This window comes from Esox lucius, chromosome 3 (genome assembly GCF_011004845.1).
Source record: "Esox lucius isolate fEsoLuc1 chromosome 3, fEsoLuc1.pri, whole genome shotgun sequence".
Classification (NCBI taxonomy): domain Eukaryota; kingdom Metazoa; phylum Chordata; class Actinopteri; order Esociformes; family Esocidae; genus Esox; species Esox lucius.
This window is the reverse complement of record NC_047571.1, coordinates 31218042-31233518: the sequence shown is the minus strand read 5'-3', so window position 1 is coordinate 31233518 and position 15477 is coordinate 31218042. Positions and strand designations below refer to the sequence as shown.

The 15477-nt window shown below is 40.2% G+C and overlaps 1 protein-coding gene across 1 annotated transcript in view; it reads left to right on the top strand.

Annotated features, from left to right (window-relative positions):
- The window catches only part of nrbp2a (nuclear receptor binding protein 2a), a 29583-nt gene that overhangs the window by 6777 nt on the left and 7329 nt on the right, over nucleotides 1–15477 (top strand). The window contains exons 2-13 of the mRNA XM_010895358.5: nucleotides 7936–8058; nucleotides 8413–8520; nucleotides 8869–8958; nucleotides 9849–9889; nucleotides 10823–10917; nucleotides 11410–11433; nucleotides 12316–12399; nucleotides 12599–12654; nucleotides 13330–13425; nucleotides 14385–14517; nucleotides 14860–14962; nucleotides 15062–15112. Coding sequence (XP_010893660.1) covers nucleotides 7936–8058; nucleotides 8413–8520; nucleotides 8869–8958; nucleotides 9849–9889; nucleotides 10823–10917; nucleotides 11410–11433; nucleotides 12316–12399; nucleotides 12599–12654; nucleotides 13330–13425; nucleotides 14385–14517; nucleotides 14860–14962; nucleotides 15062–15112 — 1004 coding nt within the window. The remainder of the gene's footprint in view (nucleotides 1–7935; nucleotides 8059–8412; nucleotides 8521–8868; nucleotides 8959–9848; nucleotides 9890–10822; nucleotides 10918–11409; nucleotides 11434–12315; nucleotides 12400–12598; nucleotides 12655–13329; nucleotides 13426–14384; nucleotides 14518–14859; nucleotides 14963–15061; nucleotides 15113–15477) is intronic.

The window sequence follows — 15477 nt, the reverse complement described above, 5'->3', positions numbered from 1 at the left end:
AATGAATCACTGTTCCAAATTTATACTCAGTCCTCTGCATTACTTTGAATACTTCTTGACGCTGTTTGAAACTAAAATAACAGAACTTGACTTCACATCTGGCAAGAGATCTATGAAGAAACCAGACTCTTCCTAAAGTGTGGACATTTTGTGATTTAACCCAGTATAGCTCTGAATATGTTTGCTCAATACAGTTTGTCAGATAACCATTCATTAATACTTTGATGTTTTAAATGTACATCTGCACAGTCCCCTGGCAGTCAGGAAATAAAACCCCAATCTTAATTTAAATAATCCATTCTTATTGATTAATAATGTTTTTAGATTTGACAATACATAGGCCACCCATTATTGGGAATTGGGCCAAATCATGTCCTACCAAAAAAACACAACAAATGAAAAAAAATGTTTTAATATTTTTTAAAGGATTTGTACCGGTATATATTAAATTAATATGATTTATTAAATATTTTGGTGAGATCTCATTTTTTTCAACTTTTAAACACGCCCTGTGCCAGAGAACACTCTTGTCCCTGATACATTTAAACAATTACAAAATAAATGTTAAAAGCCTTCAAAATCTAAAACAAACAATACCTACTGATAACATAGATGTAAAAATTCATATTATAATCATCTTTATGAAAATGTTGTCTCATAAAAATTGTCTCCCAGATTTTGTCAACTCCGTCAGATTTCCACAAAAACATAATTTAATAAGAAATAAAAATGGTTATATCCTTAGGACCCCTGTCTCACTTCTGGGTTTCAAAAAAGTGTGAATGCTGCTCAAGCACTGGTGAGCTTTCTATTTCTTGATAAATTAATTAAATAATATTGCTATCAGGTGTGTCTCAACCATAACAGGTCAACTCCGTTGCCCTTTTAAATCAAAACTAAATAAGTATGATGGTTTAAAAATCAGTATTTTGATTAGCATTAAAAGCACTCTTAGCAACTTTAAAAAAATAAAATGTCTACTCACTACGACTATGCTGTGAAAGGAAAAAAATAGAACATTTCGTCAACTCCGTAAGACATCAAATCCGTCAGATATTACATCTTATGTAGTTGACTTCTATGCGGAAGGAGTTGACATAACTCTCTAATAATTTAATAATGTGTTTGAAATTAGTACTTTATTTTCAAATAAGTTATTTAAATACCAATTCTGCATTAATCAACTGTTTTAACGGATTGCATTTAAATGACTAAGAAGCCTATTTACTTCAAAATGTTTAATGTACAAATGGTTACACACAACCTGTCATTAGAGGTGAAGAGGGCCAAAAACAGAGGGTACCAGATAAATAATCAGCCAAACAGAATGGCAGAACTACAAAGGGAGAGAGAATGATGGAGCAAAAGGGCTGTAGAGAGGAAAATGAAACGAGCAGGAGACACGACTGGGCAGGCAAGGAAATTAAAGAGGAGGACATGGAGAAGTTCTCAGAGGAGGAAAAGAAAGCGCAAGGAAGACGTTCACACTCTGCAGACAGCAGACACACCACCAGGTAGTCCATAAGACGAGCCAGGTGTTAGGTGACTGTCCCTTGCAGGAGAGAGGACCAGGAAAAGGCAAGAAAAAGCACTTAAGAGAAATCAAGTCTTTAAAAAACAAGCTGCTGAGATTAAAGAGAAAGGCATAGTCTTAGAAAAAAAGTTAAACAAGCAAAGCATGCATCCAAATGTGTCATGAACTCTCCTCAAACCATGACTGAGAAAATGATTAGCTGAAGTGACTTGAGGAATCCCTCAATTCTGAGGACCCTTCTTTTTCACCATGCTTTTGTAAATAAATCTCTGCAAACAAGCACAAACAAAACTTTACCCAGGAAACGAGCATTGACCTTATCAATTTCATCACAAAGACAAATTACATTATCAACAGAAATTGTAAGTGGGGAACATTATAATGTTATAAGAATATTCAAGAAAAATTATTATATTTCTTGAACTTAAAGATATAAAATGTTTTGATTATAGAGCAAATTAAACAATCTTGTACGTAATACAACAAAAATCATTAAAACATTTCCTTCATGTTTTATATCATTATACTATTATTTTATGTGCCTGATGGAGTCCTCAGCTGCAAAAAATTCTAATTTAGAAAAAAAGTAATCACTGGGAGATTGGCCCGCTACAAGGTTTAAAAGCCAAGACTTGGATCTTATAAAATATATTTTCCCAGCGTAATGAAGAGTAAAACATAAAAAATAAATATAAGGTTTCGTCCCAATTCTGAAGAATGGGTGAGGCAATGTCATTAAAGAGATATAGATTAGATAGATAGAATGATATTGTATAGTACACCATGTCTCCACAGGGCTGTAGTACATAGAAAATGCTTCAGTGTGGTACACTTTTTATATGGGAGTCAATCAAACATGCCAAAAATAAAATGGTGGTTAAAATGCTGGCTAGTCTGACACCTATTATTTAACTCAACGCCACAAAAGCACTGTCTCAACGCTGATAAATCCTCCAAAGGAACCAGGTTCACAACGCTCATTCATTATTTCCTTTGGTTGACATTAACACGATTTGGGGGAAATTTGTAAGGTAACACTTCACCCTTCTGCAACAGAAAGAGCAAATGTTATCAAACAGCTCAGCTGGTTTCGATTTTAGTGGAAGTGTGCATACTGCTCTGGTTGGCTACAGAGTAGGAAAATGTCCAACCTAATTTGACTAATAAATACAAGGTCTACTGTGGTTGGGCTCTATCCAGATTTGTTTCCCTTTCATACTGTTCAAGTACCAAACATAATACCATCAATACAAACAAAGGGCACTCTTGCTTTTTTTGATGCACACATTTTTTGTCAGTGGGGATCTTGATCCAGGAGATAATTTATTGCCTCTGCTTTAACCATCACCAAAAAGCTTTATCTTGCAAGGATGCAAATTTGTTAGCTAATTAACAAACCAAATCCGAAGCTAGAGCCCCCAAGCTGGAGATAATTTATTTGGCACATCTAGGATAGGTACTATAATCAAAGGCAGGTGCATGAAGACATGCAAATGATTAGAAAAGAGGAACATGGGAGGTCCCAGCATTCCACAAAGATTAGAAACCTGGTCTGGTTTGGTCTTAACCACATGGATGTATGGTAACACCTCATGTTAAGATCAAAAGACCAGTCCAAGGCCCTCAGAAGAGATATTAATGTAGTGTATACAAAAGTGTGGGAGGGGTTACAAAGGCGTTTCCGAGCAATTTCGAGTACAATCAGTTTACTGTCAAATGGATCATCAAGGAATAAAGTTCAGATGACTGGCAAACTACATAGGAGAGGTCATGCCACAAAATTCAGATTTAGGTCAATAATTGCATGATTGGTCTCTGAAGTATAATCTTCCAGTGTCATTTGTTACATTACGTTTCCTTTCTGTCAGTAGTGTTTAAGTGAAGATTACATATTATTTACAAAAGTGAATCCAGGTGACCGAAATGACCGAAAGTGTTACGTGTTTTATTTAGAATGAGCATAAATATAAAACATTTTGTTAAATATTAGCACCTGAACCATTGTCCGGTGACATTCTTTACAGTCAACAGCGGCGTGTGGGTCACGTGAGACACTGACATGTGTTTTCTGTGTACAAAACACCACCGACGGAGATGCCAAGAGTGACTGTAACATTTTACACGGACACAGTGGCATTCGATAACCACTTCCTCAAGGACGTCTTTCGTTCCATTTTAGCTATGTTCTTGGGCGATTGTGTTTCAGCTGACATTTTGAGAAATGTATTTTAGAATTCAATAAAGACTGTATAACGTATTTTTGTTCTACAAAGATTGTACGGATGAAATGTTGTGTGAAGGTTGTATTTCACCACGCGGTTATTCCCAACAAAAGTCCTATTTGCCAGGCTGGCCTACCTTTCTCATATCTTATATTTTAGGGAGACTGTAGACCAGTCTTCTGACTAAACGTGGTTTGGTTCCTCTGCCCAAATGCCTATTGTAACAGCAGCATAGATGACTATTTTTTTTATTTTACAAGCCAACGAACTCTGGAGCTATGCGCTGCTTGAGATGTTTCAGCTGATGGCTTTAGGATCAAGAGGACTGGATCAGCAGTACCCAGATGAGCAGAGAGGATGGCTTATTGAAGGGAAATGAGGTTTTCTACCATGTCTGACGGTCTTGGCCATGGTCTTGCTTTGGCCATGCCTTCCAGTTTGCTCAATGTGTCGGAGTCTAAAGACGTGCCAGAAGATTTCACCCCAAAGAGAAAAACCTCAATGCCAACCACATGAGTAAATCACAATAAAGACTTGAGGACAACACAGCCCTCTGTTTTCCAAGAAATTACTGTATTTATTTTAATGATAGTATGGCTTCTGCTGTAATGCATACATGTGACTTGTAATTTCAACTCTTTGGTAGAGCGTAACCGCTGGGATTGTTTACTGAGCTGGAGTATTGTTCCCATTCAGTTAAATATTTTAAACGCGCCTAATTCAGACTTGAAACTGAATTGATCCAGCGTTATTGGTTAAGATCCATCTCTGACACAGTGAATTAGGTCATTAGCCAAGGAAAATGTTGGGGGGGGGGGACCAGAAGTTAGGGCTACCCCCCCCCAAAACTAAACATTGTCAAGATTGACTCCCTGAGCCGCTAAAAAAAAAAAAAAACCAATCTGTCCTGTCTTTCAGCAAAGCAGTCCACCCATATTGCTACCAAGTGGGTCCCGTGGATGTAATGAGTGGGTCCAGTGGATGTAATGAGTGGGTCCCGTGGATGTAATGAGTGGGTCCCGTGGATGTAATGAGTGCTCAGTCTGCTCACCTGGTAAAAAAGAAAGGGTGTGTTAAAAAAAAAAAAAAGAAGTGTGGTGACTAGCACCTTGCCCAGGCTAATTGGCCAGTTGATTTCTGTGGCAAATTGGTTTGTTGACACGCAGGTTCACATTTAGCGTAAATGCTTGATGCAACCAGTTTCACGGACAAAAAGTGTTCAGTCTAAATGGATAAATGTAACATTACTTTTACCCAATTACATTTTGTAATTAGGTGATTTGATGGCAATTTTGTCTTTTTTTTTGTATCAAAGTTAGACTATTCAAATGTTGCCACGTGAGATGCAGGAAGGACAACTTAAAAGAGTAACCCTGTTCACAGCAGTGCGTCTAAATCCAGGTATTTGTTTTGGCACAAACAACACAGTGGTGTTCAATATCAAGTAAAAACCACACTGTAGAAAAGGCGGAGTTTGACCTCCGATCTGTTCCATGTTGCAGTGGCAGTGAATAAGTGGCCATTTTACAGGGTTTCGGCCAGTGAACACCTCGAAGGGTAAAAGGGTTTCATAGAGGTTTCTCCTCGACAACAGTCATGTGAATTTCAAATGGCACACAAGCTCCATGAAGTGGACTACATTTGACCACCACCTACAGTACCCGTATTGAATAGTTGTGTTCCACACCATTCAGAATGCCCTCACTGACTAGCAAGAGAGCGAGTGCTCTCTAATTATCCATCCTGCAGCTTCAGGCAGAGGACAGTAATCAGAAGCAGCAGTCATGCTTATGGAAGCCTGCAGATGTTCAACGGGCTGTTGTCATTGCTGTGCAAGGCACAACTATGATAACAACCCGGTCCGCTAATGCATGAGTGAGAGAACTTCAAAATAATGTGATGGATTTTCTGGTTTACTGGGTTATATTGTTCGTTGGACAATGACTGTGTTTAAAGTGAGTAGGTTTGGTCATGGTTATGTGTAATGGCTTGTGTTTGTTATACCTAGATTTCACAAGATACCATCAGCTGTCGTTATAAATTACACCTTGTAATAAATTACACCTTGGCTAACCTCTGAGATAATTTTAAGGCTGTGAAATTTTTATCACCTGAAATGGTAGATTAATGGTGTGAATTCCAAGTGCATCCCATCTTACAGTGACTCCAGACAATCTCTCTGTCTGTTATAGACCAGTGATATGAACCTTGTAAAAGGAAAGCCACATGCTTCGTGCAGATGACAGGCATGTTGTGTGTTATGTAGTGCTGTTTGCTTGTGAAAGTGGCCTGGTTTGCATTCTCCCCATTGTTAACATTTTCTGTTGGTGAGACGCTCTGGTGATCTGGCTCACTAACCGAGTGTAAATTAATGTGTTCACAAATAAGAACTTGGAGTGAAATCTCAGTGAATGAAGATCTGTATTGAGAGTCTGAACGTGGTGTGTATAGAATGTGAAGTCAATATGGCATGGGGTTAAATGTTTTAAGGGCATACGTTCTACTCTCAAAATATGGGCACAATTTAGGCGTCACTTCAAACTTCTCGACTTTTCTATGTGTAGCCCTATTACTAACAACCACCTCTTTCCTGCAGCCAGATTGGACCATACCTTTACACAGTGGCACAGAGTTGGTCTTCGTAGATGTAGTGACTTTTATATGGACGGTCTATTCGGCAGCTTTGATGATCTTGCTGAGAAATTTAAACTACGACGGTCAGATTTATTTAGATATTTCCAGGTCCGTCACTTTATTCAAACATGGTGCTCAACCTTCCCAGCCTTGCCAGTAAATTCGGGGTTGGACAATATCTTACAAACTCCTGTGCAGCATAAAGGGCAGATTTCAAATATATCCAACACAATCTCATCTTTTCAAAAAGTGTCATTAGATAAACTCAGAGCTGATTGGGCTGAAGAACTTGGGATGGAGATATCTGATGCAGCCTGGGACTGCGCTCAGAGTAGAGTTAATGGCACATCCTCCTGTGCCCGCCTTAACTTGATACAATTTAAAGTCTTTCACCGAATTTATTATACGAAATCAAAATTGTCCAAGATATACCCAGACATTGATGACAGATGTGACCGCTGTAATTCTACTTCAGCCGACATGGCTCATATGTTTTGGACTTGTCCAAAGTTAAAAGAATTTTGGTCAACGGTTTGCAAAATTTTAAATGAAGCATTTGGCACGAATGTAAGGCTGAATGCAGAAATGGCCATTTTTGGTGTATTTGTGAGTGAGGTCTCAATGACCACTAACAAGAGAAGCGCATTTGCTTTTGCCTCCCTGTTGGCCCGTAGAAGGATAGTACTGAAGTGGAAATCTCCTGAACCACCATTTTCATCAGTCTGGCTCAACGACCTGATGCTATTCCTGAAATTAGAAAAAATCAAGTATTTCTCTAGAGGTTCGACTGACACGTTCCATAAGATATGGGATCCGTTGTTGTTGTACTTTGAGAGGCTTAACGCCCTCCCCCTAGATAATATAAGGCCCTAACAGCTCTACCCAATACACGCAGTTGCGTTGTCTGATGTGTTTTCCACACGAAATGGGAACTGCTTTCTCCGTCAACCTCATCACATATCCTTATTATTATTTCTTTTCTTTTCTTTTTTTTTTTTTTTTTTCTCGCTTTTGTTTTGTTAGTAATGGCAGTATGTGGGTGGGATGGGGTTCATTTTCAAAAAAGAAAAGAAAAGAAATCAAGACACTGTAACCAAATGCATAGATCTGTATTGTTTTGCCTTTCTTGAATAAAAACATGGTTTAAAAAAAAAAAAAAATGTTTTAAGGGGATGTGCCCAATGACTTTACAGGAGCAGTTTACAGTTGTTACATTGGTTTCTGACTTTTAAATCAAAGCTAAATGCCTGTTTATTATATAACATGGAGGCCCTCAATGTCAGGCTTCACTGGATCTCAGAATCTCTTGGATGGTCCTTGCATCCATTTCTTCTTCTAAACCCTGTTGACCAAAACAGTGGTTGGTCGCGCTGTTGTTGTTTGAACTACAGACTGTCCCTTTTAAGCCCGGATGGAGGTGGTAGGTCAAAGGGCAGTGGGCCAGATGGGGAGTAGCACTGCCAGGCCAGTGAAAGAAAGCATTTCAGCAGTTTTGAAAGAGGCCTGACAACACCGCTGACCTACCTTTGTCCTGTCTCTTCGTAGGTGAGTCAGGGTAATGTCCCCGGCATGGAGACCGCCTTCTTGGCTATGGACACCGAGGAGGGGGTGGAGGTGGTGTGGAATGAAGTGCAATTCTCTGACAAGAAGGTCTTCAGAATCCATGAGGTACCCATTTCATGCTTCCTAATTTGAGAGATATAATAACACCTGATCGCTGATTGGCTTTTACTGTTTGTACTGTTTTTTTATTCCATGGCCACAGAGGGTCTTCTTTTAGGGTTGTACAATTTAGTTTACCAAAAGGACCAGGTGTTCCAGAAATCCTTGTTAACATAGTGTCTGAGTCAGAGGGATAGAAACTGGAAATCCGGAATCGTCAAACCACACTGTCTGGGAAAACCTGGGAATCTCGAGAAAGTTACTGGAATTTGTCCACCATCACTTTGTGTTGCAGGGATGGTATGTGGCTGTGTGAGATGTGTGGGGCAGGAACTTTACATTGTTGTGCTTGTCTTGCAGGATCGAATGAGGGAGATGTTTGAGAACCTGATGCGTGTAGACCACCCCAATATTGTCAAGTTCCATAAGTACTGGCTAGACACGAGGGAGAGCCAGAGTCGGGCGAGGGTGAGGGTCATTAGCACTCACATGGATATTAGCATTAGCTTGTTCATTAGCATTCACATGGACATTAACATTCAGGTGGACATTAGCATTAAATGGACATTAGCAATCGCTTGTTCATTAGCAATCTCTTGTTCATTAGCATTCACATGGGCATTAGCATTCCTGTGAACATTAGCATTCAGGTGGACATTAGCATTCATGTGTACATTAGCATTTACATGGATATTAACATTAGCTTTGGGGGGCATACTCATTCCTTAAAAGTTTACTTTTTGGATAAACAAGGTTTTACACGGACCCTGCTGTCTCCTTAACATATTATATGTCCATGTTAATCTCCAAACTCAGGTGATCTTCATCACAGAGTACATGTCATCAGGTAGTCTCAAGCAGTTCTTAAAGAAAACCAAGAAAAACCACAAGACCATGAATGTCAAGGTGAGTCCATTCCCACTCATCTTCTTTCTCCAACGTAACAGAGCTTTAAAACTGGGCATACCGCCATCTGGTGGGTTTACATAGAAGACAAAAATGTAATTTAATTAATAATTGGTTAATAACATTTTCATTTCACATTAGCAAAAAGTCACTCTTGTTGTGCCGAAAAAGGCAAAGCACATGCGCACAGGGCTTTAGCCAGACCATTTACCTGGAAGGCATGTTAACTCACTGAGAATGTTGTTTACTTGGTAACTAACATGAAAAAGTGACAATGCTGGAGGTAGTAGAATATTTTAGGTGCCAGTGTGAGATGGTTCTGATTCTGTTTATACATGGATCTGGAAGGTCTTCAGAACCAATCGCCGCTCCTTCCACTCCAACAAACATTGAGCGAGACATCGTCTTTAGACCTCGGTCTACAAATCCGTCAGAGAAGTGGCCCACGTTACCTGGGACATTGACGTGCGACACGTGACATTTCTGCCCGTTTCACTACAACGTGTTTGATCTCAGACGCAGGTCTTGCAACGTTAGCTCGTCGAAAAGACCAATTAACTGGGGGGAAGGAAGAGCGGACGATGACGCACAACTGTGCTGCCTATGCAAACGCCGCCCTATTTATGTAGTGTTTCTGCATTCCCAGCCCTCCGCCGATTGGTTGCTCATACTAGCCAATCCAAATGCCCCCACTGTAAGACATCAGGTTCCACACCTACCCGAGCGTTGTGAGAATTGGTGCATAAACGGCAGCAATTCAGGCCGCCCCCCGCTGTAGCACGTCCACGGTCTGTGGATCGGCAGTGTACAGTAAATGTAACCGTGATTAACTGAAGCTGTAAGTCTGCATGTTTGTGTTTTTTTGTCTCTGCTTGTGTGGTGGGTCTTAGGCATGGAAGAGATGGTGCACTCAGATCCTGTCTGCTCTGAGGTGAGACACTCCCCGGGATTCAACCTGGTACTCAACTCACCATTATTATGTTATTGTACTCCATCTGGGCAAAGGCTTAGCGTCGGCGTCACTCCACTCTCGGTTCCTATTTTATTGAGTTTATCAAGAAATGTATTTCTCCTTTACAATAAACCAAACCCCTTTTGAAATCCAGTAGCTGATTCTTTTTTTAAACCCGAGGTTAAAGGAAAGTGCTTTGACCTATTTTTCTTCCATTTTTAACCGAACATTCCATTGATGTTCAGTTACAATTTAGGTGTCAGGGACAACTCGGCATGGGCAGAATTCAATAATAACAGTTCATGAAATATTCTGTTAGATAGAGGTTTGTTCTTACATTCAGGGGGTCTATAAAGTATTTAGAATCCAAATACGCAAACGGATGAATTATATGCTCGGTGCTGAAACGTGAATGTTTGTCCATTCTCAATGTACTGTAAAGAGCTCTGATTACATTAAAGTGAATTTTTTCAATTATATATCTGAAAGATCACAGGCACAGTTGTCACAAGAAAACATACGGCAGTAGCAGATGGACCCAGCAGAACTCTAGTATATCTAGGGGAGCATTTGGCTGCCGAGTTGTTTGTGTGTTTCTTGAATCATATTCTAACACTATTAAACTTCTATAAATACAAAGATGCAGGATATTAATTGGATCGCTGTTGATGGGCGTCTTTTCTGCAATGCATTACATCTTTGTTAGAGGTTTTGAATTGCTTCTGTTTTTAATTTCCTCTTTGGATTTTCCTCTTGTGAAAAATTTATTAACTCCACGTAAGTATTGATTCATTATGATCTATGTAACAGTAATCGTTTCCTTTTGATTATATTGCTGCCATAATGTCCCAAATGAATATCCTCTGACAAACACACAAATACTGGTTGTAACATGTGGATTTCTGTCGGCAGTTACCTGCATTCCTGCCACCCACCCATAGTTCACGGCAATCTGACGTGTGACACCATCTTTATCCAGCACAACGGACTCATCAAGATTGGCTCAGGTATGTGGTCTGACCAATCCAAAGTCAGGTCGATCTAATCCAAAGTCAGGTCGATCTAATCCAATGACAGGTCTAACTAATCCAAAGTCAGGTCGATCTAATTCAATGACAGGTCTAACTAATCCAAAGTCAGGTCTAACCAATACTAGGACAGATCTAACCAATCCAGTGACAAGTTTAACCAATCCAATGACAGATCTAACTAATTCAAAGTCAGGTCTAACCAATACTAGGACAGATCTAACCAATCCAGTGACAAGTTTAACCAATCCAATGACAGATCTAACTAATTCTAGGACAGTCTTTTATCCAGTAGAATGTATAAAAATATAAAATCACACTGTTACATTATTAGAATTTTTTTTTACATTTTAGTAATTTAGCAGACTCTCTTGTTAGAAAGAATTAAGGTGAATGCGTTCATCTCTCCTAGTATTGGTAACTGGGAAAGAAAGAAATTCTAATTCTCGTTGTCTTTCTGCTTTGTTACAGTGTGGCACAGGCTGTTTGTCAACGGTAAGGGTTATGTGGTTCTAAACTGGTGCCGTCGGTGCATATAATGCTGCAGCATAGATTCAAATCCGGTTCTGCAGCAAAAACGTCTGTCTTTCACAGTGTCTTTCCTCAATTTGCGGTCCAATAAAGCATTAAAAACGGCTAAATGTATACTAATAAAAATGATATGAGTTGTGTTTCTCGCGGTATGTTCCAGTCTGCAGTGCAGTATTAAATGAACCACTTGCGGCTGGGCAGAAAGACCATGGCACGTTCAACCGAAACCAAATGTTTTGGTGAATGTTGTGGGGCCTTGGGGGGGTCTTTAGAAAGTTCTGTTGGCTTTATGCTCTCAAGACTTGGAGTGCGCGAGCACGTGCGCATAAGGAAGCCACAGAGCCTGCATACTCGCTTCACCCCCCACTGTTATTACGAACAGACAACGTTCTGGCCCTGCTCATATGGATCCTTGTGAGTGGAGGCATGTTTAAGGGTCGGCACGGTAACCTGGTTGCACAGGAGCGCTGCTTCTTGTCCCCGAGTCCACAAAGTGAGAAGAATACAGTGGTTCTGTCTCTGAGCTAGGGAGTGGACTAATTGCTCCCAGGTCGTTGCTGTAAAAAACGTTGTGTTCCCAGCAAGCTAGCCTAGTAAAAACAATGGTTAAGGAAAACACGCGACGGCATGTGGCTATGTGTGGGTATGCAGCCTCAGTGTTTTCCTTATGCACATGTTCCCGATAAGTGGTGTTTTGTTGATCACAGTCCAAAGCGCCCTACTTGGTCTCTAAGAACTCAGTCGTAAGGTAAGCTGAAGCTGTGAGTGGAATGTTTTTATTGAGTGATCGTGAAAGAGATGGAGAGAGAATTAATTTTTTCTTTCTTTGGTCTGCTCCGCTCCCAGTTTTCCCAGAGGCGATCTATGGGAATGTGCAACACCACTGGGACGATGCAACCAACCAGCACTATTTTGCTCCGGAATACGGCTGTAAGTGTCTGTGTACTTATTCTTTTACTCCCCCTTTAACTTTGTTTGCTCCTCAAGCATTTGATGTTGGTTCAGATTTGGCCTGCCTGTCTTCATGGGAACATTTTGGAAATTGCATGACTTTGTCAAACTGGACAAAGAAGGTCTGTATTCTGTATACATTAAATGTTTCTCTCTTTTTTTCACCGTGCTGTTTTAGTGGCTGAGGATGTTTGCTCTATTGACATCTATGCCTTTGGCATCTGTACCCTGGAGGTAAGAGACTGGGGTGAAGTTATGGATCTAGGCTCAGTTTTCCTGATCCAACATTTAACGAGTAGGGAAAAGGGCAAACCCAATTCAAGGTCATTATCTTATACTGACTGCATAAACAGACTTTTGTCTTATAGTGTTCAAATAATAAAATAGTCTTTTGATGTTTTACAAATAAGGTACACCATTATTAATACCCTTTATTAATACCATTATTCATTTTATGTTCAGTTGATGCGAAATAGAAAACGTTCTGAAACAAGAACTAGTTTGTCTTTTGATTGAAAGTGTTTCTCTTTGTTGTTGTTGCGTGTTATGAAGTAACGGTCTCTGACGCTGCTTGTGAGTAACACTAACAAAGACGTTTAACACAAAGATTTACTATATCACAACAAGGCTTTACAGGACTCAATTACATGAAACTCAAACACAAACACTCAAAATCAATGAACTCAAGAACCTAAAAACACTCAACAGAGAAATATAACAACTGACATGATGCAGGCTGTTACAGAAAAGCTATATTTAGTGGTGTTCATGAGGTGCCAAAGGGAGGAAAACAGGCAAAAAAAACCAATAATAATTAGCCTAGTTCATTTAAAAATTCTGTTTCACAATGTTTTCAATTGTGCCCCTAATAAACAGGACCAAGCATTTTATTTTTGTCCTCAACTGTAGATGGCAGTCTTGGAGATTCAGGCCAACGGGGACACTGTGGTATCCAAAGAGGCTATAACCAATGCCGTCCAGTCTTTAGAGGACCCCCTCATGAAGGCAAGTATAATGGGTACGCACATTGATGGGGTGAAAGCAGATATTTGTAGTGACTATTTTATGACTGCTTGTATATGTTGCGAGGGTTAAGAAGATGCTAATAAAATGTATGAAAGCAGTACACAACCAGTACGATCAGATCATTACAATAAATCTGACCTTTATCCAATTGCACTAGTTGGTTAAAATCTGGTTTCAAATCTCCTCAACCAGAAAACAATGTTGTAAAAACATTATTTGCCAAAGTTTGCATTACTGAGTTAGTGTTACGTGTGCTACCGTTCTCCCTGAACTTAACACAAGGCAATGCTAGCTGACTTCAAGAGGTGGCTGGGCATGGATTGTTTTTGTTCTTTTTTTCTCCAATGTTGATGTAGCGAGAAGCAAATGGAGAGGACACAGTGCCATTGGCCGAGTTTGACGTCATCCACTGGCTGTTAAACTTAATAATTGTAGATCAGTAATAATGGAATATTACGAGCACCAATTATATAACTTGTATGGATGCATTGTACTGTCTTAGTACAGGGAAGGCAAGTTTAATGCCTCGTCGAGTCAACAGACCAGAACAAATTCCTAGTTTGTTGTGAAACGTACTTGGAAACAAAACTCATTCTGACTCTGAGTCGGCATCTCTGTGTGCCATCTTTGTTGTTTACAGAAGCCACGGTTCTGTCAAAACCTGTTACAGATCTTGTTCATTGCCGATGTTTTTAATCTTGTTCATTCCATTTTTCACTCCCACATTGTTTCGTATTGGAAAAAAAGATAAATAACTTAAAAAAGAATTATAACAATCACCTTAGAAGTTAATCTTTTGATCTGTTCAGAGCCACAACATCACTGCAAAATGTCTCCTGGTGCTTGAGGACTAGTGGGTCAGAACTACTGGTCTGTTTGATTTGTCTTCTGCCCGCGGCAACAGTAACCGTGTCTCCCTTGCCCACTGTCCGCCACAGGAGTTCACCCAGTCGTGTGTGCGCACGGACGCCAAAAAGAGACCCACCGCCCACGACCTGCTGTTCCACAGGGTCCTGTTTGAAGTGCACTCCCTCAAGCTGCTGGCAGCCCACTGCTTCATCAACTATCAATGTCAGTGAAGTTCTGTTATGAAACGTTCCATTTAGACTCTTGCCAAATGGTGCCACGCTTCCCGGAGAAAATGTGGTTCGGGGTCGTCGCGGTAATGATGGAGGGAAATGGTAGGGAGGGTCTCTTCTGTGCTGACCTAACAGTCAAGTGATGGGGGAGGAGGAGCCGGGACAGAGTGTAACCTTGTTAAAGTTCAGGAGAAACCATGTCCTTAGAAAACCGGATGAGTCTGGTTCTTGTTGACAGCACCTACCAAAATCTCTACAGGGATTTAGAATCTCCATGAATCAAGGAATGACAGTCTTAAGAAACACTGTGTCTTTTTTTAAATACTTTTAACAGATCAGCTTCACGATAACTGCCTGGAGGAGAAGACTAGGACCTTTGACCCAAACGGCGTGATGGCAGAGATCCGGCACGGGGACCGGCCCGGGGTGGAGATCAAGTGAGACTGAAGACACAGAGCCGACGTCTGTTCGATTTATTGAGGGTATTGGTTGATCTGGGTTCTCAGGCTCTCTCGTTTTGTCTTTGCTTCCTAAAGGTACTCCAATGTCTCCCCATTGGAACTGGACAAATTCCTGGAGGACGTAAAGTAAGTCTGGCCACGTGCCAAAGGCAAAATACCAATTTGTAAAGGGCTGCAATTTGGATTGTTTTCCTTTTAAGTCTGAACGAGTGCCAACAACGTGCCAGAATCTTGTTTGATTATGGAAATGAATGCTCTCTAATTTTATGTAATTTCTGTTGTTGTGCAACTGATTATACAGAATGGGTGTGCTTCTCCAAGGAATCTGGTCTAAACCAGTTTAAAGTATCTTTGATTGGATACGGATGGGGTTGCTAGCATCCAAAACTCTCATTCAGTTGCGTCATCTATGGCTGTCTTGCATTTGTGGTGAAAAGGAAGCGTGAAGTCACGCTAATAAATCATGCTTTGTCAAATCTTGGTTAAAGACT